The sequence below is a fragment of the Coloeus monedula genome (assembly GCF_965178545.1).
Source record: "Coloeus monedula genome assembly, chromosome: 3".
Classification (NCBI taxonomy): domain Eukaryota; kingdom Metazoa; phylum Chordata; class Aves; order Passeriformes; family Corvidae; genus Coloeus; species Coloeus monedula.
Genome location: NC_138783.1, coordinates 67,627,737 through 67,654,542, shown reverse-complemented (window position 1 = coordinate 67,654,542; position 26,806 = coordinate 67,627,737). Strand labels below are relative to the sequence as shown.

General features: G+C 35.6%; 1 protein-coding gene across 3 annotated transcripts in view; it reads right to left on the bottom strand.

Annotated features, from left to right (window-relative positions):
• Positions 1–6,797: 6,797 nt before the first annotated feature.
• Positions 6,798–26,806, bottom strand: part of PIBF1 (progesterone immunomodulatory binding factor 1) — a 107,239-nt gene continuing 87,230 nt past the window's right edge. For 2 of the 3 annotated variants that reach the window (XM_082279264.1, XM_082279263.1), the window contains exons 17-18: positions 9,254–9,430; positions 6,798–7,033 (exon numbers count right to left, since the gene is read on the bottom strand). In XM_082279264.1, coding sequence (XP_082135390.1) covers positions 6,977–7,033; positions 9,254–9,430 — 234 coding nt within the window. In that variant the 3' untranslated portion in view covers positions 6,798–6,976. Of the gene's footprint in view, positions 7,034–9,253; positions 9,431–26,806 lie in introns of those variants that run through there. The other variant, XM_082279265.1, reaches the window with a different exon arrangement.

The window sequence follows — 26,806 nt, the reverse complement described above, 5'->3', positions numbered from 1 at the left end:
AAGCAGGAGAACCTTACAGTTACATCTTTATGTTTTCAGAAATTAGATAGAAGTGGTGAGAATAAAGAACACAGAAAACCTCATATGTGAAAGAATAACAACAAACATAGCTGAGAAGGTGGATCAGGTAATCCTGTTTCCAGAAACATCCAGTGAATCTGGAAACTTCCTTATCAAAGGTGCTGTACATCTCTATGAAAACTAGGGCTGTCATTTAAATCAGTAAATGTGATTCTGTCCACTGTTGGCCCATGGGGAGTTTGCACCTTTCTGTTATAAATCTGACAATTCTTGGAGCCAGTACAGTAGATCAGACAGGTCCATGAAGATGGTGTAATGAAGTACAGTAATATATTTTAAAATAAAATTAATTTCAATATATTTTGTTGGCATTTAACTCCTGACCAGAAGCACCTTAAACACAGATGTTCACCAAAAATATTTTGCTTTGTATTAAAAATAATCAAACCCAAATAATTTCTGTTAAAAATGTGTATGCATTTATAGTATTTCAGTTTACAGCTACAAAATAATAATAGTGAATTATGAATTTCCAGCTGCAGCTGGAAACACAAGACATTTACTGTTCTTTGTAATTTCAGAGTTTAATGGACTGAAAATACTCTGTAGTTGTTTTTAAATCACTCATCTATCTCAGAATTACTATCATGGTGTAAATCCATTTGACAAAGGTTTCAGCCTGCCCAGATGTGAAATGGTGCGTCAGAATGAAAAACCGCTATATTTCATAGAATTGGGTATCTGGCTTTCTTGGACGAGATCTAATCAGCTTGCTCAGGTTCCCCTAAGGGAGGTTTCAGACCTCCATTGTGTAGGAGGGCACCCTGGCTGCGCACTGAGATTAGCCTGCAGAGATTTTATGCGGTTGAGAAAGAAAGGTAAGCTCCCTCCTGCTGCCAGTAAACACTGTTATTGTTCTCCATTCCTTGCTGAATGGCACAAGTGCAATTCTGCAACGTTAATTACTGCAATAATGAAAGAAATGACACAAAATGACAAGGAATGTGCTAATTCAGTAAGACTCAAGTCATTGACATATTAGTCCCTTTATTGCTTGTTGTTACTTTCAGGCACGTACTCCTTTACTCATAAATACTGAGTAGATTCTGGGGACTTAGTATTTAAATAATAAATCAGTAAAATAAAATTTAATATGTAAGAAGTGGTGCCTAACGATCTTTTAGAAGGTGTCTGGTCAGTACGTGGACACAGAACATCTCTGATGAAGTATATGAAAAAAGGACTTAGCCATCCTTGCAGGACTCGCAAGCCGCTTCCTTTCCAATGTCCAAAAATGAAGACTCGCTAGAATGTTATTTATATGCTAACCATGAAGGAAAAGGTGGCAAGTGAATAGGCCGCACCAAAATATTGTATTTTCCCCCTGTTTAGACTTCCCACAGCACCATGGAGGAGATGAGTGATATTAATTTTTTTGTGAATGTCTTACATGTAGCTGCGGATGACAACGTGTGAATCTGTGTTTACACTGCTTGGAAACCACAGTGCTGTGAAACACAGAGTGACAGGTCTCCTGTATCTGCGGCCCTGTACCGGCAATGGGGAGCACAAGAAAGCTTGGGCGCAGAATCAACCCTCTCTCAAGGTCTGAGAGAGGTCAGTGGGAATATTTTCAACTCTTTCTTCTAAAAAGGACCCCTGCACTTAGGTAACAATCCCGTTTAAAACCCACGTATACACTGTGTGTGTAAATTCCCTTGAAGAATCAAGCACTACAAAATAATAATGCACAAAGAAACAAATTCTTCTGAAGAACTGAATAAGAAAGCAAAAGAGAGTCTTGCATGCCACAATACGTATCTCTAGAATCACGAAAAACAGGACCACTGGGAATTGCTCACAGTTTCAGCTGCAACACTGAATAATCTAAGTAATCCTTTTTCTATTGAACCAAAAGGAAAAATGAAAAGACTTTCATTGAAATACAGTCATAAATTCCATCCATAAGACTTTTCCTGCAATTAAGTTACATTTACTGATCCACGACTCCCTTAAAAGGAGCATTAACACAAAGACTTCAATTATTCATGGTCAAACAAAGTTGATTCTATTGCTTCAGTCAAAGCGGCATTCTCTTTTACTGTGGTTATTTCTGTAGTATCTTCAAAAAGGGCACAGAGTCTGTGAAAACATGTAAGTTTTTGAGTAAAAGCTATTTCCATGATCAATGCTAACTTCTTACATTTAATACTTCTGTCATTTTCTCCTCTCATGAGGATGAAGTTTGCTGGTAGTTTTTGTCCCCTTCATCCTTTAAAGGGTAAGCTGATTGAAATTCACCTTTTTTTTTTTTTTTTTAAACTTAGTTCCAGTGTCCTAAGAAAAAGAAGTCTTTCTCTCCCTAAAAGAAAAACCAAGAAACAAAAACCACAGGTATTTACTGCTATGGAAAACTTATCAGTGAGGAAAGAAACACAGGGACCTCCACAAAATGAACTCTGTGGAAGAAAGTTTGTGGCTCTTGTGCTGTCAGCAGAGGGCTGAAAAGAGCTGCAGAGGGTCTAACATCTGTGAAGAGCTGTACCTACTTATTTTCCTGCTAAAAGCTTCTACAGTACTCGCCACTCACTCTTGCACAATTCCCAACTGCTGTCCATTTCCGCTCATGATGCCATCCCCCCAGAGCTTGCACCCTCTGCTGCTGCCAATTGCTGCCCAGCTTCAGTCTGAAATACCCTAAGTGTAACTGCCTTAATCAAGCTGCGGAAGTATGCGTTTTAAAGGTCAAGAGTTCCCAATCAATCCCAGGAATTTAACAAGGGGATAATATTGCCCAAAGACACTAAGCAAAACTTGATCTTCTAGAGATACTTGTTTCATTTTCAAAGGTCGAGAATGAATACAGATGCTCGATATTTGGTATAAGAAAATACCAGGGATACATTTCTTTGACTCAGTAAGAAGTCTGGCATATGATCTATTAAACGTAATGTTAACAGGGAGAGAAATGCTTTCCTCAGTAGACCTCCCTAATAAGCACAACCCTGAAAGATGACAGGATGTTACAGACTCAAACTGTTGTGTATAAATCTGTTTTCATGTAAATGTGCTACAGACTGACAACTGATTGAGACACATATACATAATAACAAAAATACTTCTTCAAAAGGTAGTAATTTGTTTCTACAATGTCATGCTCTCTGAGTCATGTCTTTCAAAGACATGGAAGTTAATGAATGCCTGCCTACCAGGAGTAAAAGAATTCTGACTGACCATCTTGCAGGTGTCAGAGGTTTAATAGATTAAAGTGTTCCTGTTTTTTTTTTACTGAAACTACGTATCATAAAAAAGTGTAACTGAAACAGAAAATAACACCTAATGTGTAAGAGGTAGGAAATCGTATCTCTGAGATACTGACAAATACTGAATTGATATCTGAATTTATAGATGTTCCTCTTTCAAAAGATTTCATTGCTGCTTTATACAGAAAGTCTTGAAGGGAATGAAGACTACAAATCCAAAAGGCATATTGCTTATTTGTACAGAAAATATTTAGAAACTACAGTGCCAGGGAATTATGACCACAGGATTCAGCAGTAAGCCTTAAAAGTTTAGGTCCTTATTAAAAAACGCAATTATGTTTTCAGTTTTTTCCTCAAACAAGAGATTACCTTGATGCACTACAGCTTCTTGTCTTCAGACAAGGGACAGAAAGGTGAGAAAGCAATTACAGTGTTAAAAACCCTCCAAATCCTAACCTGCTCTAAAGCATTGTCTTTCTTTCTTTCCTGTTCAACCCATGTATTTACAAAACTTATCACTTAAGTAACACCTACTTAATGTACAAAGAAATGTAATAGTGGATAGAGATTTTTTTTGGCTTTGCTCCCTTTGGTTTGAAAAAGAGGAACTGAAGACGATTATGTGGGTTGGGCACTTCAGTCACAAGTTGCTTACATGCATGACTACCCTTAGAAATTTCTCTTCACTTCATTATTTTTGACTCACACATCATTGACACAAGGCCTGTGACAATAGATGGCAAAGACCATGAAGAATAATTTTGGAATAATTCATTTGACAACTATGTTTGTGGGAAAGAACACCAGTAAAAGTGCTGTACAGGTACTGCAACTGAGCCTTTTCATTACTTAAAGAGCAAAAAGCTTCATTAATTTTTGCTGTAGGGCATCTCACATTTGAATAGTTATATTTAAGTGACATGCTAGCTTTCTCATGAGAAGCTTAGAAGGTCTCCTCCTAGATAATTAATTATAGCCTTGGAGTCTAGTGAAGAATCACAGGAAAAATACAGTTTTCAATTAAAAAAACCCCAGACAATATTGAGGAGATTTACACACGGACTACATGGATTACAAGAATTTACCAACAGCATTGTGTGTTAGCAGTATATTCCAATAAATTGCTTTTATTACGTTTAAAAATGGACCTTGTTAATAATTTAAAAAAACCTAAAACCCACAACCCTTTGACAGAATAAGCCACTCTGTCATCTGAAGAACTGCTTAAGTATCAATAAAATTTCACCACAAAATCAGCCTAATCTTCTGCCAGCCTTCTTATAAAATCAGGCTGCCTGGAGGACACAGAAATTTACAATGGACAGTTGTTCTCTAAGAGTAAAAATGTTCCTGTGTATTGTATTTTCATGGAAGAATTAAACAGAATTCTGCCTTTTGGATGGTATAAAGTAAATTAATGTCACTATCTGATATCAGTATATTTAGGAATAACACCATAGAGTAATTTGAGCTGGACAGGAATTCTGAAAATCAGTCATCTAGTCCTTCTCAAAATCAGGTCCAATTACACCAGTATGCTCAGGAGTTTGTTGAGTTCTGAACATCTCCAAGGAGCAAGATTCCACCACCTGTCTAGGCAACCTGTTCCAGTATTTGACCATCCTTACAGTGAGAGCATTTTTTGTAATAGCTAACTGAGTTTTCTAGTGCTCCATCTGGTGTCCATTGTCTCTTATGCTATTGCTGTGCACCTCTCTTGTCTCTGTACCCTCCCATTTGGTAGTTGGAGACTACAAGAAGTTCCTCCTGTAAGTCCTCTACTCTTAAGGCTGTTCAAGTCCAGTTCTTTCCGCCTCCCCTTCTACATCAGGTGCTTCAGCCCCTCTCCATCTTGGTGCACTTCTGCTGGACTCACTGCACTATGTCAATGCCTTTCTTGAACAAGCCCAAAACTGGATGCAAGACTCCGTATGTGATCTCCCATGTGCCAAAGTGAAGGGAAAGATCACTTCCCTGCATCTGCCGGCTATCCTGCTGGTAATAACCACCCAGGATGTGGCTGGCTGGCACATTACTGACTCATATTCCATTTGTTGTCCACTGGCACCTTAAGGTCTGTTTCTGTCAAGCTGCTTTGCAGCAGTATTGGCATATGGGGTTATTCCATCCTGGATGTGGGACTGCAATCGCTTTTGTTGAGCTTCATATGGTTCTTGTTGACCCAATTTCCAGCCTCTTGAGATCTTCTGAGACCTTTCCCTCCCATGTATAGACAGACTATTCCCTCAGATCTGGTATTGCCTATGAACTTGCCAAGGGATGACACTATTCTACCTGGACATAGCACCGTGTTTGTTCAGGTGGGTGTGTCACCCACCCTACAGTCTATCTCACCAATTTGTCTATAAAGATACCACAGGAGAAAAAACTGTAAATACTTAAGATTCCAACTAGTATCTTGCCTCAAATAACTTACTGTCCTTCTAGATAATACAATTTATTAATTACTCATTGATAACAGACAAACAGGATAGTATGGCAAGTTCAGTTAGTAAGTACCTGTTACAGTCCACAAAATTAGTATCTACGTATGAGAGCTGTTTCATAGGAAATAAAAGTTAAGGATTCTATTCACATAAAAATATATGTTAGATAAAACCTAGACTTCAGGAAAACAGTTATTCAGAAATGACTGTATATATAGGTTTGTGAGTCCAAAAGTTTGTGTGATTTTTTCCCCAGTGACCAGCAGTTAGTCTAATAAAAGATTATTACGTCTGTCTACACATGTGGCCTCCCTCACTCACAGAATGGTAATTTTAAACTGTGATGTGCAATTGCCAGCATTTTTACCTTGCACTCTCAGAAAGAGAAAAGGAAAAAAAGGAAACTGAAGCTTTTCTGGAGCAGAGGAAGTATTACTGTGCTTCAACAGTTGTTTGGAAAAGGAAGAAAAGTGTATGTGGGAATCATAAGCTTGATATAGCTCAGTATTATGTAGTAAATAATTATTGTTCGTGTCCAGGTTAGAAAAAACAATCTATTTAAGATATTGTCAAGGAAAAAGGAGCTAGGAAAAAGGTGCTAAGAAGAAGGAGCTTTCTCTTAAGTGAAATCTGAGCAGTATTTTCAGTATACAGTACTTACCAGTGCTGATAATTAAGATTTATTTTATTGGTTCTCTAAAGTATTTTTAATGCCTGTTCGGTTATACAAGTGACATCAAGTGATAAACTACAAATCAAGTCTGGTAAGAAATTTTTTTTCCAGCTGATGTGAATTTCCTTCACAGAAAGTAGGATATAGTTTGATACTAACTCATGTATATTTTAAAAATTTCCATCAGCCAGAATAGTTGCAAGGAATGTGGCATGAAACACAGCGTCCAAGAAAAACAATATAAAAAAAGCCGAAACATGCATTAATTGGAACACTCTGAATAACACATCCTTTAACTGCCCAGATTATAATGTGTACAACACACTATTGTTTATTTATCTTTTAAAATTCAAATACATGTTAGTAAAATTATTGCATGCATTATTTCCACACATTTTATTCACATATCTAGAAATTATTTTATGAAGTGTAAGATTATTTGACAGTTAAAAAAGAAACAGTTAAAACCAAACCAGTTGTTTGCTTTTATAGTAAAATGGACATCATTATGACGAAAATAACTTTAATGAAAAAATCCCCAAAGGATTATTTTTAATGATTTTGGAAAAATGCTATGGTGATGTTTTCTTCTGCAGTTTCTTGTACCATACAGGTGCCTCTTTATTTGTCTGTAAAAGAAAGAACATGTAGTTGTGAGACAGTGAACACCAGAAGAAAAACATGCAATCTACACAAGTCTCCCTCCTTCCTAGGCAGTTCACAGTTGAGTTCTTTGCTTAAATGCAAATATCAGAAACAAGACTGTGCATTTAAAGTTACTATTACGACATGCCAATACTAAAACCTCCCTATTTCCAGGTTATAAAAAGCAGATTATAAGATAAAAATGAAATGATTAAAAAAAAAAATATCTGTCACAATGAAAACAAGCATCAACTGTGCCATAAACAGGTTTCATTTGAAATAGCATCATCTGAGTTTTCCAGCTGAGAAAGGAATGGATCTTAGAAAAGAGATCTTAGGTGTGCCAAAACTGACTAACATTTTATGCAGAAATATAGTTATTAAAAAATTATAATTGAAAATAAAAGAATTCAGTAGTTTTCTGACTCTGTAGAAGGTATTTTAATTGCAGAGACTTATCTGTGAGCAACTTTTCCTTGCCTTCATAATCCTATGGGTTACTGCTACACAATCAGGATTACTTGTGGCAAATTCAGTGGTGGTTTGTAGAAAATAAAACAGTTTAACAGAAATAAAACGAATCAAGTAGAGGTGGAACAAGGTAAGGACTGTTCTGCTTCCAGGGCTGGGTATAATCTCTTGAGTTAGTGAGCACTGTCTCAGTCTGTTGTCCCTAAACTTGTTCCTTTCTAGTTCAATTTTCTGTCTGCTCTCTATTCTTTCTTTCCTCCACAACTTAATAAGCATTCAATTTAAAAATCTACTTTATTAATTTTGAAGATTTCAGTTACAAAAATGAATCTACTCTATTTGTGCAAGCTTTTAGAATTCTAGAAATTGACCTAAACTGGCAGGATTTTCACAGGACTACTGACTTCTTTTCCTATCTAAGAAAACCTGTGCCATCCACCCATTTTCAGTTCTCTACTCCAAAGTCTGCAAAGACTACAGTTTTTCACAGAGAAACTGGTTACAATTTCTAAGTGTAAATGCAGTTTTTCTGGATTCCTACACAGTTTCTATATCCCTAAGTAAAACAGGAGAGATTATGCACTGAAACCCCAGATCATCTACACAAACTATTTGCTTATGTTTTGGATCACTGAAAAGCTCCATCAAAGACAAAGTTTGGGTGGTACGATTTAGCACTTCCAAAAGCACTACGGATGAGACAGCACTGTGTTTAGTTTAATAACGCTATTCAAACAAATTTCAAACCCCTAAAATACCCCAATGTCCTCACATCATGTCCCAGAGATGCCACCATTTCCTACGTTTTGTGTTAGAAACCCACTACCTGGTGTGCTGCAATAAAATTGCTGTTTAAGACACTGTGTGTTAGAGTCTCCACCAAGAAAGAAAGAAAGAAGACAAAAAAAGACCAAAAACACACAAAAAAAGGAAAGACTTCTCTTTGGACCAAATCAGCACATATGCTATGCAGTGCAGATACACCCAATCCACCCCAGAGAAAGGTAGCATCATAAAGACTGTTTACAGAGTCATGACTGGCTTTGTGATTTAGCATTGCAGCTTGGCTGTGTTGAATCTATCACTTCAGACACAGTCATAGTCAGAAACTTCTAAACCATTTTCATGAAGCTTTCCAATACCAGAGGCACTAAATCTGAGTGGGCCACTTCAAATATTAAAATCCAAGCTTTTTGTTTTTGAAGGAATAAAACAGGGTTTTATAATATCAGGCAACCTTAGCAACAGAAGAGATATCAATAGTGGTGTTCTATTTTTTATATATGTTTAGATACATACACACATACACATTAATATACATGAATATAAGTATACAGAAATACACCTATTTCCTCACTCCTGCTTCTCAATATAGATATGCACAAAGGCCACTTAATACACAATCATGGTAGATTTAAATTAGTATACATGGTCTGTGAATCTCTACAACTACTAAAATTTTGCTAACCACTCTCAGTATTGTAATACAACAATGGTATTTTTTTTTTAAGACCTGGTTTGCTGTGAACTTAAGATGTAGAAAATAACCAAATAGCTAAAAAACATCATAAACTCTGATTTTTCTGCTCAACATTGGCTGTTTTCATAAAGAGCCTCAAGTATTTAGCTGAACTAATTATATATCTCCTTGAAGGATGAATCCACATTTTTCTTTTTAAAACGTGAGGAGAACCATCAGAAGTTTTGGCACTTAGTCTTATCATAGTACTTACAAATAACGTTGGCTTAGGTGTAAATATATTTTCTTCTTCATGTTCTGACAGCAGTTTTACCAAAGGGTTTGATTTTTTTCCAGTTGCATTTTTTACATCAATAAACGACTGAGGTGGATTTTGTTCATAGCGTTTACCATGTAGATTAATTATAATCTGCTTCATTGTGGCTAGTTCCTATAAAACCACAAAAGAACAATGCTAAGTTATTCCGTTAAATTACATTTCAACCTCTTAAATATTTATTTGTTAATAATGAATTTATATTCACCAAACATGGATCAGTAAATCTAAAAAGGAAGAAGATATACTTGCTATAATGAATAAGATTACTACTTGGACCCTAGCAAATTAAGAAAATAAAATAGGCACAGAGGATTTATGCAACTCAAATTTTGTCTTGCTTAAAGGCTGTAAAAGAGAACATTTACTGTGTAGTAAGAAATACACTATCTCTTTTAACTTAGACTTCCATTTCATTTAAAAGAATTCTTTTGCATTTATTTTGTCAGGCTAAGGGAGTGTACAAATCTAATTTGAAGGACTGTACCAACTTGTACTTTTGAGCACTAGGTCTTTCACAAAAATTTTATAAATACATTACTAGAAATACATGTCTTTATATCTAGATTAGAAAAGAAGAATCAATAAAAAACCTTTAGAGGATGTACAGCAAAAAGAGGATCAGAATGGAAAAGAAGTTTTGTGAAAAATGTGTGGAGAAAGGAACATGAATATATAGAAGTGCAGACTTTTTTTGGATATCCTAATAATTTGCTTTGAAAACAATTTGAATTAAAAAAAGTAATCTTTCCTTAATACTTAGCTGAACAAAAGTTTATTTAAAATGTACAGTAGAGCGAGAAAGGAAAAAACATAGCATTTTCTGACCTAAACTGAACATCCTTTGTCATCTTTCACCACACTTACTGCCAAACATTCCCCCTCCACCCCACGTAATGGGTATGATTACTATAAAACAAGTTACAGAATTTAAAGCATTAATTATTATTATTATTACTACTAGTAGTATTATTTAGAGCATTCGTTGTTGTAGAATTAGAACAACAAGATCAGTAGAAAAGCCTTTCAATGTAAATTTTAAGATGATTTTACATGTTTTAAAATATCAATGTTTTTGTTTGCTTGCTTTTTACAAATGTCGTTGCCTTCAATAAACAACACTGTTACTGTATTAGCCTTATATATAATTAACATTCTGTCTTATCTCTCAACCAGAAAAGGATAATTTGTGTTTATAGCTGAATGACAAACATTTTTAATATCTTACCTATTTAATATTTGCCAGAAAATTATATTGATGCACGTTCTATTTTCATTGAATTATTAGTAATAAGTTAAAAAAACTCTCAGCCTTTTAAAAAACTCCTGCCATATACCTTCTCTCTGTCCACTGCTGCCTTTAATACAAGAAACACAGTCAAAAGAAACATGCTGTAGCCTTTAAATTGTTGAATGCTAACTCAGTTACATGAATGGAAGTTACACTCCAAAGACCAGCTTTATAGAGTGTACAAATTGTTCTTGTATCTCAGTCATTTAATATTAACTATTTGCATAATTCAGTCATGTGTGGTGGCATGTTGAAACAGCATGACTGCAGAGCAGCTGTTTAAAAGAACTGCATAGCTGATGCCAGCATGTTTTTCAAAGTTGTAAACTCGGCGAAGATGTTGCCAAAGCAACACATAGACAGAATTTCTTGATGAAAATAACTCAAGCAAGTATATAGCAAATAAATACACCATCACAGGAGATTAAATTGTACATAAACAATGTTTTGACATTAGCAAATGGTGTTCCTATACTTAAACTGTGTTATTCTGTGGACCAAATAGTTGCACGTTTGAACAAGGCAAAACCCAAAAACTGCCACACAGATTTATTTCAGAAACAGAGTTGAAACTTGTATGTGTAGGGTCAAATTCTCTTGTGTCAAGATCCACTTGGCAGTTTAAACTCTTCTCTACTTAACAGAATCTGTCTGGTACTTGACAGCACTGTCTGTTTTCAGACTTGGAATAGGCTCTGGAGGGTCAGCTCTCACACAAGCTTCCCTTGTGACAGGAGGATTCTCTAATGTGAAGCATAGGAAGGAATGACAGGGAGTGGGGATGAAAAATTAGTCCACAACGAAGAAGCTATTTTGACATCACAGCCAAATATATCATGAGGATTTAGCTAAGGTTGCCTTAATACTTGTTCTAAAGCCCCTCCACATTGAGCAAGAAAGACCTTAAGAAACTTGGCAAAATAAATAGCACAAGAAACATCAAATCCAGTAGAAGTTATTCCGTTAAATTACATTTCAACCTCTTAAATATTTATTTGTTAATAATGAATTTATATGGGATGTGTACTGCTGAACAAGGAAAGAAAATTGGCCCAACATATTTGCAAGAGATTTGCTGTTTTCAGCAAAGAAATACTGAAAACAAAGCTCTGTCTTGAACTGCAGTAATTTTAACCATCTCTTTAGATTTCTCTGCTCCCTGAACACAATTCTTACCTTCACTTTTAAGTTCCAAACCAAGAGTCATTAGCACTACCTGCTACTGCTGGCATGCTACCATGATTCTATGAATATTATTTTCCAATCCTAAAATCCAGCAAGCTGGTCTAGAAAGCTAGTAAGGAAAAGCACCTCTGGAGATTGTACTTAGCAGAAATATGTGAACTCGTTCCAGTGGGAACAAGACCTTACGAAAAAAGAGGAAAGTAGGTAGAGGATTCAAAGGAGATGGGAAGAATCGTTTGTGTAGAAGGACATGTACTAGTTTCAGGATAAGCTAAGTAAAGGAAGATGTGAAGAGAAATGGATGATTTAAATTTTTATGTTTTTTACTGTGTCAAGTCCATGTTCCATGTTTCTATGTCCAGGCAGAGCTGTGCAAATTGTTTACTAACAATATTCCCTTCAGTTACTCAGTGCACTGTAGAAAATAGTGTTGCTACAGCTCTGCATTTCCCAATTTCTCTGGGGAAGTATTTGGTCTTTGCCACGCTGGCTCCTGGACATATAAGCCATGCTGTGTGTCACTGTGTTGAGGCTGCCAGGTCTGAGGGCTTTAGCTTCGGAGAGCCAGACAGCAATCCTTCTTGGGAGGACTATGAGTACCAACACCTCTGAGTGGATTCACCCAGCTCCTCCCTGGGCTGGCTTTACACCTTTGGTCTCACTGTCACAAGCTATGGGAACGCAAGCGCCCACTCACTGCTTACGCAACATTCTGTGGGGATGTGGCAGTGCAGATACATGGAAAACAATGCAGCTGGCAAAAAAAGGTGGGTTAAGATGACACAAGGAAAAAATTAACCTATGCAGCTGGCACAAAAACAGTGCTTATGTACAATTAGTGTCACCCATACAAACAAGTATGTATTATTAAATATTTTGAAAGTCTGTCCACAGCAACCGGATGAATTTTTGTTAAGGATGCTGCTCTGTGGGCCAGCCCAAGTCCCCATAATCAAAGTAATGAGCTATGTGACACATTAAGTGGGATTTCACTCGAACTTAAAACACTTAAATTGCTGTATCTAAACATAAGTATCTAACCACAAGCTAAGAATCTAATTTTCCATTACGGACAATGTAGCTTGGAAAGTGGCTCCATTCAGAAGTGGGACACTATTGGTGTTGTAACATCAGCCTTGCTGATTAGGCTGCTGTAAACTATAAAGCACAGAGAGATACCTCACTGCAGACACCTTCATTTTGATACCTAAATTATTCCCCTTGCATACAGATTTGAAGTATCAAATTACTTTCTGAAAAAGAACTGTGTTTCTAGAACAATCTTTCATACCACAGATTATCTATGTGGTAAGTTTTCCAAAACATACAGAGATTTATACTTTAGGACAATCTAACATCCTGTATTCCACTTATGCATATTAATTCATATTTAGTAAAGATTACTTTAACTATAAAAGAATACTTGAAAATTCTGCATACATAACCAGGAAAGAGTTGAAATTCAAAGTAAGTGATTAGAATGAATGGACTGAGAACACAGGGAGTGATGTAGAAGGAGGTGAAGTAAGGTAACATGTATTGCATTGTATATAGTATCAGAAGAAACTACTTGCTTATTTCCATTTATTTTTGGTAACTTATGTCCAACAACCTTAGTTAAAAATAGCAAAAGCAATTTTGTGTGCCAATATACAAACAGGGAAGGAGATATAAAGGTTGGACTCAATGATCTTAGAGGTCTTTTCCAACTTTTAGTGTTTCTGTGACTATTTAGGTACAAAGGATAGACAGCAGTCTTTTCCAGAGTGTCCATTAATTAAAATGTTTTCTGGTCTGGCATATTTTCCAAATTCCACCTTGCTAATTTATTAGGCTAAATGCTATCAGTGCTGGTGTTGTGGAACTAACTGAAAATCATCAAGCTTTAAAATAGTGTCAAAAGAACCAAACTAAAGAAGTGTAAGTAACTTGTAAAAGGTAAAGTAAAAAAGGGTATTACCTGCTCATATTACTCCAGAAAATTCAGAGATTTTTAAATGATGTTTGAGCTTAAAGTAAAAGTAAAAATAAGCTACAGTTTATTTCAAGTAGATTTTACCTATTATGGGTAATTGAAATAGTACCTAGAAAAATGGAGACTGAAGATCAGTTTTGGAATACAAAGGATAAAATTTGATTCCTTCAACTAGCAAGGCAACTAGAAGACAAGTAAATGGAAAAGTAAGGCATGTAGCCATATAAAATAAAAATGTATTTAGAGTTATAGATACTATAAAGGGAACTCTATTAACATTTGTTTTGATGTCCTTGATACACACTCAAATACACACAGACCAAAAAGAGCATCTAATATTTTCCTAATTCAAAATTAATGTAATATTAGGTATTATAACAAAACCATGACTTATATTGTCAAAAAGAACTATCTCATATGGGAAATGACTGAGGCATAAAAAGGTGCTCTTTTATCATGCAATTGATGAAGTATGTGAAAGAATTGCCTACATTAAGCATTGTAATCAAGTATAGTATCAAGATAGTAATTTCACTTTTTTTCAGTGAATTTTCAACAGTATAATTTTTTTTTTACTGTCTGTCATAACTATAATCAAAGGAAGAAAGAATCCTCTGTGCACTCAAAAGCTTGCAATAGCACTTAACATTATATATGTGTATATATCGTTATAATAACTATATAAATTTATATAAGCAGTTAAAATGACACGTCTATGTATCATGCTCTGGAAGCAGATTCAAAATAACAGTCTCAAGAAAAAGTAACTAGCTAACAGGAATTAATTACATACATGTCAATTCTTAGGTTCTTATGGCAGGGAAATCTTGCACCTCAAATAACCTCCATACAGTGACGTTGAAAAGAAGCTTTATGTAGATCAAACCAAACAGTTGGAAATCCGCAGTAGGAGGAGATATTTACCTATGTGGTCTCAAGGTATTCTGATGGTAAATTTATGACTTTTTCGTATCACTAAAATCATAGAAGAAGCCAATGGGTATCAGACCCATCTGACTCCTTCCTCATTCAGTAAAGCCCATGGCTACTGTAGTCAGGTAAATATCCTCTAAAGCAAAAGTGACCCTGATAACAGTATGCACAGTTAACTGAACCTTCATCATGACAAGCGGCATTCTACTTTTAGCTCAGCATATCGAATTTAGGAACTCTATAGGCAATTTCCAATTGCATGTATTTATAAATTTACAATTGCAAATTTCACCTTAGATTATAACAGCATTTTTAAGCAGAGAACTTGTATTGTGGAAGCTGAACAAGAGACTTCTGCCCTAGAAAATATATCAGGTCTGGCAGAATCACTGAATTTTGATGACTGACAAGTGTTCTCAGAGAAGAACACAGCATAAAACAACAGCACAGAAAACCAATTTCATGGTCAAAATGAGAAAAATCAGCTGAGAGAGGGATAAAACTAGAGATCTCCTCCCTCAGGGATGCTGATCAAAAGTTAAGGTCTCTCCAAATTTGTGAGCCAAGCACTAATGTGATGATTTTAGATGTGTATTCTCACTCCCAATCCGTAAGTATCCTGTACTGTGAGAGCAAAGCATGTATGGTCAGGACCTCCTTTGGAAAGCTTGTGTTCTTCACTTTAACTGCCATATGGTCCCCATGTGGTTAAACTATAACTCAAAATAAAATATGTATCCAGTCTGGAGGCTGACTGTACATCCCCCATGTATGGAAGGGATTGAACAAAAAACTGCTTCACAAAAAGACTTAGTGCACCACATTTTGAGTCCAGAGACTGGACTCCTCAATGTGGAAGTCAAATAGTAGCTTTGAATGTAGCAGCCTGGTGACTATTATGGCTGCATTTACTTCTAAAATAACATTAACAATAAAAACAATAAATATATTAGAACATACAACTGAGGGAAGGTAGCCATACTGGGATGAAAAACATGCTCATGGCAAGTCAGCACAATCTGTCTTCACATGCATGTTTCCTCTTATTTATGCAGCTATTGTAGTCTTCAAACAAGTCTGCACAGGGAAAAGCACAGTTCAAAAAATTGAGGCTATGGGTATGTTAAAGAATACTGATTTGAGAAACTTAAACCAGCATTTAAGGATGTTCTACCCATTTGGTAGTGTTCTGTAAAGAGCGTATTTTGGAATGATTTCTCAGTCTCTCAAGAATTAAAAGTTCATGTTCAATATACAAAGGTTCATGAGAGGATTCAGAGAAAAAAATAAAATTTTATACTTCCTTTATCTCCTTCTTGAAGGAAAGTTACCTTAATCTGGAAAAAGGCCAGAAGGAACCATCTTTACAGTTGTCTTTCTCAAGGTGTTCACTAGGGTCAAGCTTAATGGGCATATCAGGTGATGGTAGAGAAAATACTAAGGATATTGCCCTCTATGAAGTCCTGTGCAGTTCCTTACTTGGATCCCTCTTAGACTCCTACTGTAACTTTTGTGAAAGCAAAGGTATGTTAAAAATAAAGCTGTATCATTTAATTGCTCATACTAAGTTGGAGAGGGATATTTGTGAGAACTCTGATTGCAGTTTGGCTTTGGAACATGTGACTGGATACTTGGTTGGATTTCCTCACATACTTCTTTAGATATCTTCAGTAGTAATATTTAAACCTAGGCAAACTAGCTTGTCTGATTCCTCTACATTGCTGTTGGTGGGAAATTCAAAGGTAATATTAATTTTGCTTATTTTAAATGAGGTTATGGTAAATCACACCATAATAGTGCCTGTTTTTCTTTCTGACTTCAAATCCCTAGATGATTTTCAGATGTAGGTATCTACACTATAGATTTTTAAAATTAGGCAAGATCCATCTCTGCTACTTTGTCACTTCACAAACGACTTCTCAGATCATCTTTACACTGGCAGTACTCTTTAACAGCACTGGAGTTCACCAGTTAAAATGGAGGTAAACAAACGAAACATACTGTAGGGATTCTTAGAATAAACATGTTTCTGGACAACAACAGACCAGGTGACTGAAAAAGAATCTGGTTCCGCCTTTCAACATATGCAGTGACTTGCATACAACACTTTGAAGTTTGAGTATGGTACTCAAACTTTGGAGCAAAGCTAGAGGAAGGAGACATATGTGTTATTATCAAGGAATGAGACTCTCAATCAAAAGTAGTACCTACAATGCCTCTCCTCTTCAGAAGTGCTAACAATTCACACAAAGAACTATTTTAGAACTGTCCTTCAGTGGTTTTATTTCTGCTAGAGACATACTGCAGAAGACAGCCTATAGCCTGGAATTAATTATCTGTTCCCTTTTTTGGCTGAAGTGGGAAAAAAGACCAACACCATTAGCACAGAATTCACAATACTGGACAGTAAAATTAATGACAAGGTGTGAAATAGGAGAAAGACACTGCAGAAGCACCATTTTGACGTAACAGCAAAATGAAGCAAATGGTCAGTCAGTCCATTCCACTGCTGAAGACTGCAGATGGATAGGAAGCAGTGGCACAACTGGTGGAAACTCAGCTTCAACAGTGGAACTCCCTGAGCTTGTGCCTATCAGGAGTAGAATCTACATCCATAACAGAGCTCAAAGAAGGTTTTAACAACCGCCTACGAAATCAAGAAAACAAGTCATTGTTCAACCCTTCAAATAAGGCAGAGTGTATTTGGCATAGTTGCATCCTAATTGCAGCTGTGCTGGAAATATGAGAAGTCAGCAAGAAATTCCGGTTAAGAATTGCACATATGGTCATCTACGGCACATGGATACACACTGTAAAGCTGAAAACTGGAAGACAGTATGAAATGTCCTGACCAAACAAATGAACCTGATAACTGAGTGGTGGAAAGATGCCAGACCATATGCAGGATGTTGATAGCTTCTCTGCACTACACTTAATTCATGAGTTCTCTGTATCCCAGTGCATATAAAAATCGTAAAATGAACTGACAGATCTGTGACTATATGGATCTACAAACTACTTCCAGTTTTATAGGGTGAACTAGGACTGTGGCAACAAAATAAAATATCCCAGCCACTGCAGAGAACAGCTTCTGTCTTTTTAGATACAAAATCTCTGCCTATTTCAGCTGTATCTTAAACTTGTTCTTAACAGTTTAATCTTTCTCACTTCTTAACAAAAATAGGAAATAATTTGTCTCATAATTCAGAACTAGCATATCAGATTCTTAGGGTTTTTTCAATTTTTTACTGTAGATCATAAATATATTTGTAATTGTAACTAGGACTAATTCACCAAATACTTTTTTATCTGAGCCATTGTGACATTCATTTACTCAATATTTAATAAAAAGCATGCTTTCTTGAGTAAGTACATCTAACAGGAAATGGATGCTAACATGCTAATATATTAAAACACCTTTATTTACATAAATTATTATGGAGAAGTTACTGTATTTTCTGAGATGGTAATATTCTAGTTTAATTCTTCCTGTCTTTGTTATTTCTTACATAGTATTTAAATTCACTTTTCACTTGATAATAGTCAAATGCTACCATGAAATGAACAAAAGTAAAATTTTTACACAGTTGGATATGCAGTAGAATGCGACAGAAATATACATAGCCAATACAGGAAAAAGAATATAACACGGGTTACATCTTGAGAAAATATGAACAATTTCAGATTAATTAACAATTTCTTGTTTAAAAGTTTAGAATTTTAATTGATTCTGGCTCTCTCAAAACCATATGATTTAAAATACACATGTCAATTCCATCCCATAATCCATATATAAGTTGCATTTTGCCTATGAAACCTCCTATTTAGTACACAGCTGCTTACTGTACACCACTGTGAATAGAAAGATAATTCTTGCAAAAATATATATTAAAAATAGTAACATACTCTGAATAATACAGCTCAAAGAAAAGAGTCAATGCTGTTAAGTCCTTCTTCTTCCTAAATTCAGTACTATTTGGAATTCAATTTTTATTAAAGCTTGACAGCAACAAAATAGATAACAAAAAGATGAGAGATACTGCTTAGGAGCATATTTTTCTTTGTGAAAAATGAGCCAGAAACTTCTCTATACTCGTTTAGCAAAGTAAATGTCACTTTGTTTCTCCAAGCTTAAAGCTGAGAATAGCTCCGGGGCTTACTTGTGATGCAGAAATGTCCCTGTAATCTACTTAGAAAACATGCAGAACATTAATAGAAACTAGAATCTTGAAACATAAACGTAGCATAAGAAAAATGATAATTACTCTGTGGCTTAACATTTAAAAAGAGAGCTAAGCATTGTACATCAGCATTTTTTTATATAAAACAAGTTGCAGCACATAGATGAGCAGGAAGTCATTCACTTTAGAAACAAAATAATTTTGACATTATCGTGTACAATCTTTCTACACAGAAAAGAGGGGGAAGAGGCAGAGATAGAGATTGTCTGAAGGCACCTGTTACCAATCACATCTTTTCATTCGTGTCTTCCCAACCCCTGCAGATACCCCTTCCTTCCCCTCTCCCCAACAAAGCAGTTTTCTCCTTTTATCCACTAAGCTTCCATCCCTGATTAAACACGTACTGCCCTCCCCCTTATGACTCCAAAGCTTTTTATGAGCGTCTGAACTTCTCTCCACCTCTGTTTTTTTGCAGATGGCAGCTGTTGCTACTCTGCAGGTTCCTAAATCCAACATATTGGCTTTCTGTCCTAGGTTATTCCTAGTCAATCTTCTTCAGCATAACTTAATTACAGCTAAGGATAGTATTAGCCGGACTTTAAAGTATGACTAATAGTGAAATGCTGAAAACTCATCTGGAATTTTCAAGGTCATTGCTGAGATGCAATTAAAATCTGGGCACAGAGAATTCAGCAGTGAGGGGCAGTCCCCAAAGGCAATATGAAAGTAAAAAGGACAAACCTAGTAATATAGAATGGACCGGTCAAAGCAAGGTAAAGCAGAGATACTTCAGTACACCTTGCTTTTCCACAAAAGAGGAAAAAAAGAATAAAACCATCTGACTTTTCTTTCACTCTTGTGAGCAAAAAACCAGGGTAACTATTGAAAAGTACCAGATTTTGTACAGGATTCTGACATAAGATGAATGCAAGCACAGAGACTACCAGATTCTCGAACACTGTGAACAATAAAATTTTGGAACAATGTCATGGAATTCTGAAATTCATATGGCCAGGTATAAAGTCTAACATTCATGAACATTTATCTAAATCCTTGGAAGCCTTAGCCTGATAATTTACAGAAGCTCTGAAAAAACTCGTAAGAGCCCTTCACAAACTATGCATATCCTAATATGACTAATTAGTAACTGTTCATCCTATTGATCATTTGGACTCTCCAATCTTAAACACACTTGGAAAATCCATTTGGCAACCATTTATCAAAAACTAAATAATAAATCAGATTTTTTATATTTTAAAGATAATGAAATAACTATTTTCTGTTCTTAACTTCATCTTTCTCACCTGTTTTGTTGTTTTTTCTATGCTTATTACCTACAAAATATTGCCTTATGCTTATCTCCTTTTCTTGCATCCCACCAGATCCTCTGTTTGCTTGGACAAAATAAGCTAGACCTTTAATCTCACTCACATAAGACTTCCAGCCTGTTGTGAAATTTATCTTCTTTTTTCCCCCAGAAAATATGACATAAAAAATTATAAAATATTAATCCTACAGATCAAATGAAATTTTTTTTTAATTTACATTTTAAGTTTTTAAGATTTTAATCTTTGAGAGACTGGCAGGACTTTGAAAAGTGGCCTTTTTCAGGAGACGTTGATTAGAAGTGAATGCAAATTCTAAGAACGATACAAAGCAAAAATGTAATTGTTTGTGAAACCCCTTCCAAAATGCAACCAGTTCCTATATAAGAAGACGACTTAGAGAAAAGAGTTAATTCATGTCTACTTAGGAAAAATAAACACTAAGGAGGATTTTCTTTCCAGGCTTTTGAACTGAAACATGTAAGAAACAAAAAATGGCTGCGATTAAGATACTGCATTAGGACACATGAACTTTTAACCTCTTCTCCAAACTGGGGAGTTTTGGACAAAGCACCATTTCTTTTATTTTGATCATTGCTTCTGCAAAACAGGGATAGTGATTGTTTTCTGCTTAACTTGTGGGTATAATATTTGTGAGACAGGTGTTCAGTTACTGTGGTGAAGGACAGAGAAATATTCAGTTAATAAACAGGATTATTCTGACATATTGCTAAGAAACTGTGAAAACCTGGGAAGGGGAATGAATTACATGGTTGTAAAGGAAGAGCATTAGGTTTACTCATAAATGGTGAGTTATATATCAGATGTGGAATGCTCCTCACCTGCCAATTAGAAAGTAAGTTCAACATAACAGTCAGTCAGGCAATTAGCATTTTAATATTAACCTGCTAGACTATTTTCAGCAAGAACAACTCAGTAGGAGTTTTTTATACTTTAAAATGCTTTAAATAAAATAAGAGTTTGCAGTGGCTAACCAAAATAAATTTTAACCTGATCTAGTTGAAGATTTTCTACCAATTCAGGTACACATATTTAGATAGATTAAACACTCAATTTGAGTGACACAACAATTTACTGACATAAGCTAAGTGGATTTAAGTAAACAAATAGCATTCAAACTCCATGTGTCTGTAGCCATTTAACCAACTGATATCAAACAGGTTTATTTAAACTACTACTACATGTTTTCTACTTTGTCCCCTAGCAGACAGCCAGAGCCTGGTTTCTGGTTGCTAACTTCACTTGAAGAGCTTTGGCACAGCAACACATGAATGTGTCAATAAGGCAGGTGACTAGTTCAGCAAGTTTACATTCTATCACTTGTATGCACAGCTGCTAATGTACGATGAGTGCACAGATGTGTAAAGCAGATAAAATATCAGCAGGTTGTCGTATCTTCTTACCTGGTGTGTAATATTCATGTGCTGATAACGAATCATGTCTGCATAAACAACTGCATCTTAGGAAATGAATGGCTATGGTAAACAGCCTGAATTTGCAGCATTTATGTAAAAAATGTTATCCTTTTATTCCTTATGACAATTATTTCATAATATTAGTTTTACTTTTATAGGTTAAAAATGACCATATTGCCAGAGTGCATCACATACTGGTGATTTCAAGCAGTTAAAAAAATAGTGTAAATGAAGTCCTTTATATTCATACAAACAGAAATTGATCTTAGTACTTGGAGAAACACCTATTAAAGTCTTCTATTGGTGTCTCTTATACCACTGTCTCATTATTTGCTTTAACATCTCCTACAGTAATTCTATTTGAAACATAAAAAGAATGTCTCCATTTTTTCTACTCGCTCTGCTTTTTTTTTTTTCTCAAAATCCAGTGGATTATGAACTTCACATTAAAAATATAAACCCCAGCTAGTTAATTTTCAAGATTTTAGAACTCAGTTTCTACACTCCGTTTGAATTGGAAAAGTTGAAACAGATTTTAATTGTGCAAATTATTAGTTTTCTTTATTATGACACATCTGCATCTTAAATTTCTGAAGAAATAGTACAATGCTATACATCAAAGCACAGCAAATTTATAACCTCTTAAATATAACCTCAGGAAATTATAGCTAAAACTTCTTGCCAAACATCTGAGTGCTGACAGACTGCCCTTCCAAGTTTTCATCTGAAGTTTGAAAGCCAATGGATAAAGTCTAGAATTGCACTTCTGATGTTACAAAATACTACCAACTGCATCAAGCATGAAAGGCAAGGGAACTGCCAGGAACACAGAGCTCATGGTAAATATTTCTCTTAGTTTGAGGCCGACTGTTGGAAAGAAAAAAACCAAACCAACAGACTAGATGAAAGGAATCATGTATCAAGAGCTTCACCAAAAAGAGATTTAGTGGATTCATCCCACTTAACTTTAGCACTTAACAGAAAACTGCACTTCAGTGCCTTTAAGTTAGAGATGCCCATTATATGCACAAAAGGATAACGTTTGGATGCAGATAAAGGATGGCACAGAAGCTGGTGTTCTATACTCTACAGTTTTGGACACAAAATGCCCTCTTTATCACAGGTAAGTAATATTGATAGATAAGTATTTTTAATTGTTTTTTTTCTTTGCTGGACTCTTTCCAAAGGTCATTAAAATTGCTAAGTTAACAGACAGCAATACACTTTTGTAGGGTTTTATTGGCCAGGTTAGGTTTCTGTTTAGTGATTTGAATGGTCCTACTGCAGCATTAGAAATGGGTCAGAGCTGGTGCAACAGGAAGAGGGAGGAGAAGAAGCAGGAGCAAAGGGGTAAGGCAGTGCTATAGCTGTTGGGTCAACTCAGGCCTGATGTATAATTTCATCTGGATTTATGCTTTGAGGGAACATCTTTTTTACTTTTGACTGTACAAAGACATGTGGGCAGTAAGTTCCAAATATGGGGACAGGTCATGCCGTTAATTACAAGCTGGGGTTGTGTTACAGTGGGGATACTGTAACACGTGTATCAATCAACGAGGCCCCTGGAAAAGAAATATGCATGGACCAATTCTTGATAGCTGTTTCAGAGATGTTTATTTCTCCAGCCGCATGGCCGGGGCTCTGCCCAGGAACCCTCACAGTCCCGGGACCCGAGGGTCCTTGGCCACACCAGGGAACACAAACCAACCCATGGGAACGAGGCTGAGCAGGGGCAGGGAAACCCCGTGTCTGTGCCCTCAGGGCCCCTCTGCCAGGGATACACGGCAGGGGAGGAGACCCCAACAGGGTTGGTGTGGTTTGGTTGTTCGAGTTAAGAGTGTCAACAGTATAAAGTTCAGCTGATTAAAAGGAGAACACAGACTACAAATAATAATGCCAAAAAAAAATTAATCTGGAGATCTGAAATATCCTTTTTTAAAAACACCCCACACTATTTAGTGGAAGGTTATTAATGGGAGACCCCACTGTTCCTCCAAACAATGTTTTATGCTTTTCTGATGGATCTGGAAAAACAATTAAATAACAGTCTCTTGTCAACACATATAAAATATCTTATTCTAAAATCAACTGAAAAATTTGGCTGCATTAACTTGCTGTCTCGCACTTAGGGGTTTACAAGTGGCATCAGAATACTGTGCACCCCAAGCCCTTTGAGAGCTCAAAGAAGACAGGGGCACTGGGAAGGCTTTATTATGAATCTCCAACAACATGATCTCAGCATCATCCTAGATACTGATCATTCATGATAATGCCATTGAAATACCTCTAATAGGAAAGTTTGCTTTTAACCACATGAAGAATGCAAGAAATTTTATCCTACCAGCTGATTCTCAGTGATCTGAATAAAAAACTAGATTAAAAAGTTTTCCACATTCATTTACTAATCAATTCAGACAAAGAAGGAAGCAGCAGGCCAAGAAACAATTCAAAATCTGGGTCAAGAATATAGTCTAGAAACAACCCCAACCTTCCTTTTTTCTCCTTCATGGGTGGACAGAAGCTTTTAAGGCTTTGCATAATCAAATAACTAGCTTTCACATTGATTTCCCACAGTAAAATATAAGAATTACCATCAAATTAGATGTCTACATAATTTGAAATAATGAACTATTTTATTACATTAACATTTAGTGTAATTTTTTCCTGTAATGAAAGAGCTCATGTAAGAATCCTACAGAAATTCTTCCAAGATTCAAAGTATAACTTTCAACTTTCTTCTTCTAAAATTAAAATCTGTGAAAAGAGAAGATTAATCATGAATGTAAGTTCTTTATTTTAAAAGTGTATAAAATGCTGTAATTGCCTCCAAAGCAGCATTATGAATCTAGCTGATACCACAATGAGATAAAAATAAAAAACTCCCAACTCCTCAAACTCTAACATTCCATTAAAAAGAGTTAATACAGTCTGAGACCACACAGGCTGGAATACCTAACTCAAAACCGTACACTTACTGAAACATGTTGCTGGAAGACAGCATTAGCATTGTTTTGGCATTTAGCTTGTACTTTTAGCACTTACTTTTAACATACCTAAACTTCATTTCATCTTAACTATGACTATCTTTGGTTTATCTATTCAAGAATTCTAATGTTTCTACTTGCAAACATGAGAGCAACAAGGTAATTCCTAACAAGACATGACAGTTTAGTATGTGCAATGACTAAACAAGGCTGATAGCAACCCTGTTACATGATAGCACATACCAAACACATAAACCCGTAATTCATCTTCTTTTTTCAAATTGTATGAATCTGCCTTTACAGGTTGCACGTCACTTTTATTTAAAAATGCAAACTGTTTAAATGCAGTTAACTCTTTACTAACCGGAAGCGAGAAAATTTGTATTCTTTATTTCTGTCAGCAAGGATAATTACTGGAAAATTGTGATGTTACTGCAAATTTAAATCTTTTATTAGGATGGCAAAGATGTATTGTCAAAGACTAACTCACTATCCTGTACAAAGATTTCAATAGATGAGATAATTGCCTTTTAGAGAAATTCAGAATGTGTAAAACTACTGGAAGAAGTTTGCATTAGAAGTACAAAATAAAAGGCTGCATTAGGAATAAACAGAAGTGACAAAAGTTAAACCTACACAAAACACAAAAGCTACTTGTTCTTTTCAAACGTTTTCCTGAAACAATTTTAGCTTATATTTTGTTTCATAGGAGTATTTTTTGTGCATTGTACTGGCATTTCCTAATTTTCTTCCCTCAAAGAGGCAACTTCTACTGTTTCTTTTTCAGTATTTATATCCTTTTCTGCAGAGGTATCTTTAAAAAACATCTTCACTGACAAAACCAGTATGACTAATATGTCCTATTTTTAACAGATGTAAAAAGAAATTTGAGGAAACAGTACTAATTTTGGAAATAGCTGCTCACTTTCTTAAACATTTAGGGTATGAGGAACATTGAAGAAGTCCTTTTCAGACTCTTGTCTGAAGTATTTGCTTTTCTTTTCCAATCAAGCCTGCTTCTGCCAGCCTTCCTTGATTGTTTGACATAGTTTCAAAATTTGAAATGGTGAAACGACACAAAGAAGCAAACTGCTGCATATGAGGAATAGTTTATAAGGGGACTTACAGGGGCTAATGTTGTTTGAATGTAAACAATGTTGCATAGCTTAAAGTTAGAAATGTTATAGTTTTCTTAGAAAACACTGCAAAATTTTTCTTCTACCACTTTCTACTGCTTTTAGGCAGCTGCAATGCATGCTCATTGATAAGACACTACTAAAACCAGGCACCCACAGTGTGAACTACTTTGCGACCATAACTAGTCAGCAGCACCCCTGCTTGGGAAAGAAGGAGTCGGAACAGGAAATTTTGAAAGAAATTAATTTGAAATTAGGCCGAGGGCCTATCATATTGGAAAAAACCACTACATGCTTATTAAATTAAGTCATGTTTCCTCAGAGTGTTTTTCATATCATTTATATAAGGATACGATAGAGCACGAATATAATGGTAAGGTTTATAAACTATCTAGAAATGTTTAAATCCTAGACTAGTTTGGGTAGGAACTAAGCAAACAGAATTAGTAGTTTTCATTTAAGTTGAGGCCCACTTGGACTCAGCTGTCAGTGAAACTGCTTTGTTTTGGTTCTAACAAAAAGTAGCTTTTTAAGTGCTTGGGAGAGACAATCTAGTTTGGACCAATTCATGAAAGGGATTTTGGTTTACTGATCTAAGAAGGGAATTTGATGAATAGCATGAAAAGGAGATGAGGGAAATCAATTTTGGAGGTGGAATGAGACTTCAGGAGGTGCATGGATAGTCAGTTTTCTATGAAAAAAATGTATTAAAATGAGTGATAATCCAATCTCTGACAGGATAATTTAGGGGAGTTGTAGCTTCCTTGAAAGGCATCTCCCCATCTTTTCTCTTACCAGTAAAAGATCTGAAAGATGTTGTCAAAGAGCTATTGATATAACTCTATGATCACTTTTTGAATAGATAACTAGGGTATCTGGGTACCTAGGTCCCATCATTCTGTATATATAACTTGCATTGCTTTTCCTCATATTCATAGTTCTTGATTTGTTAATGTTGTATTTTCTCTGCAAATCCTTGCCAAATTTTTCAGCAGCTCTGGGAGAAGATTTAATAGCTGCTCAGGTCAGCTTTTGGTTTTATAT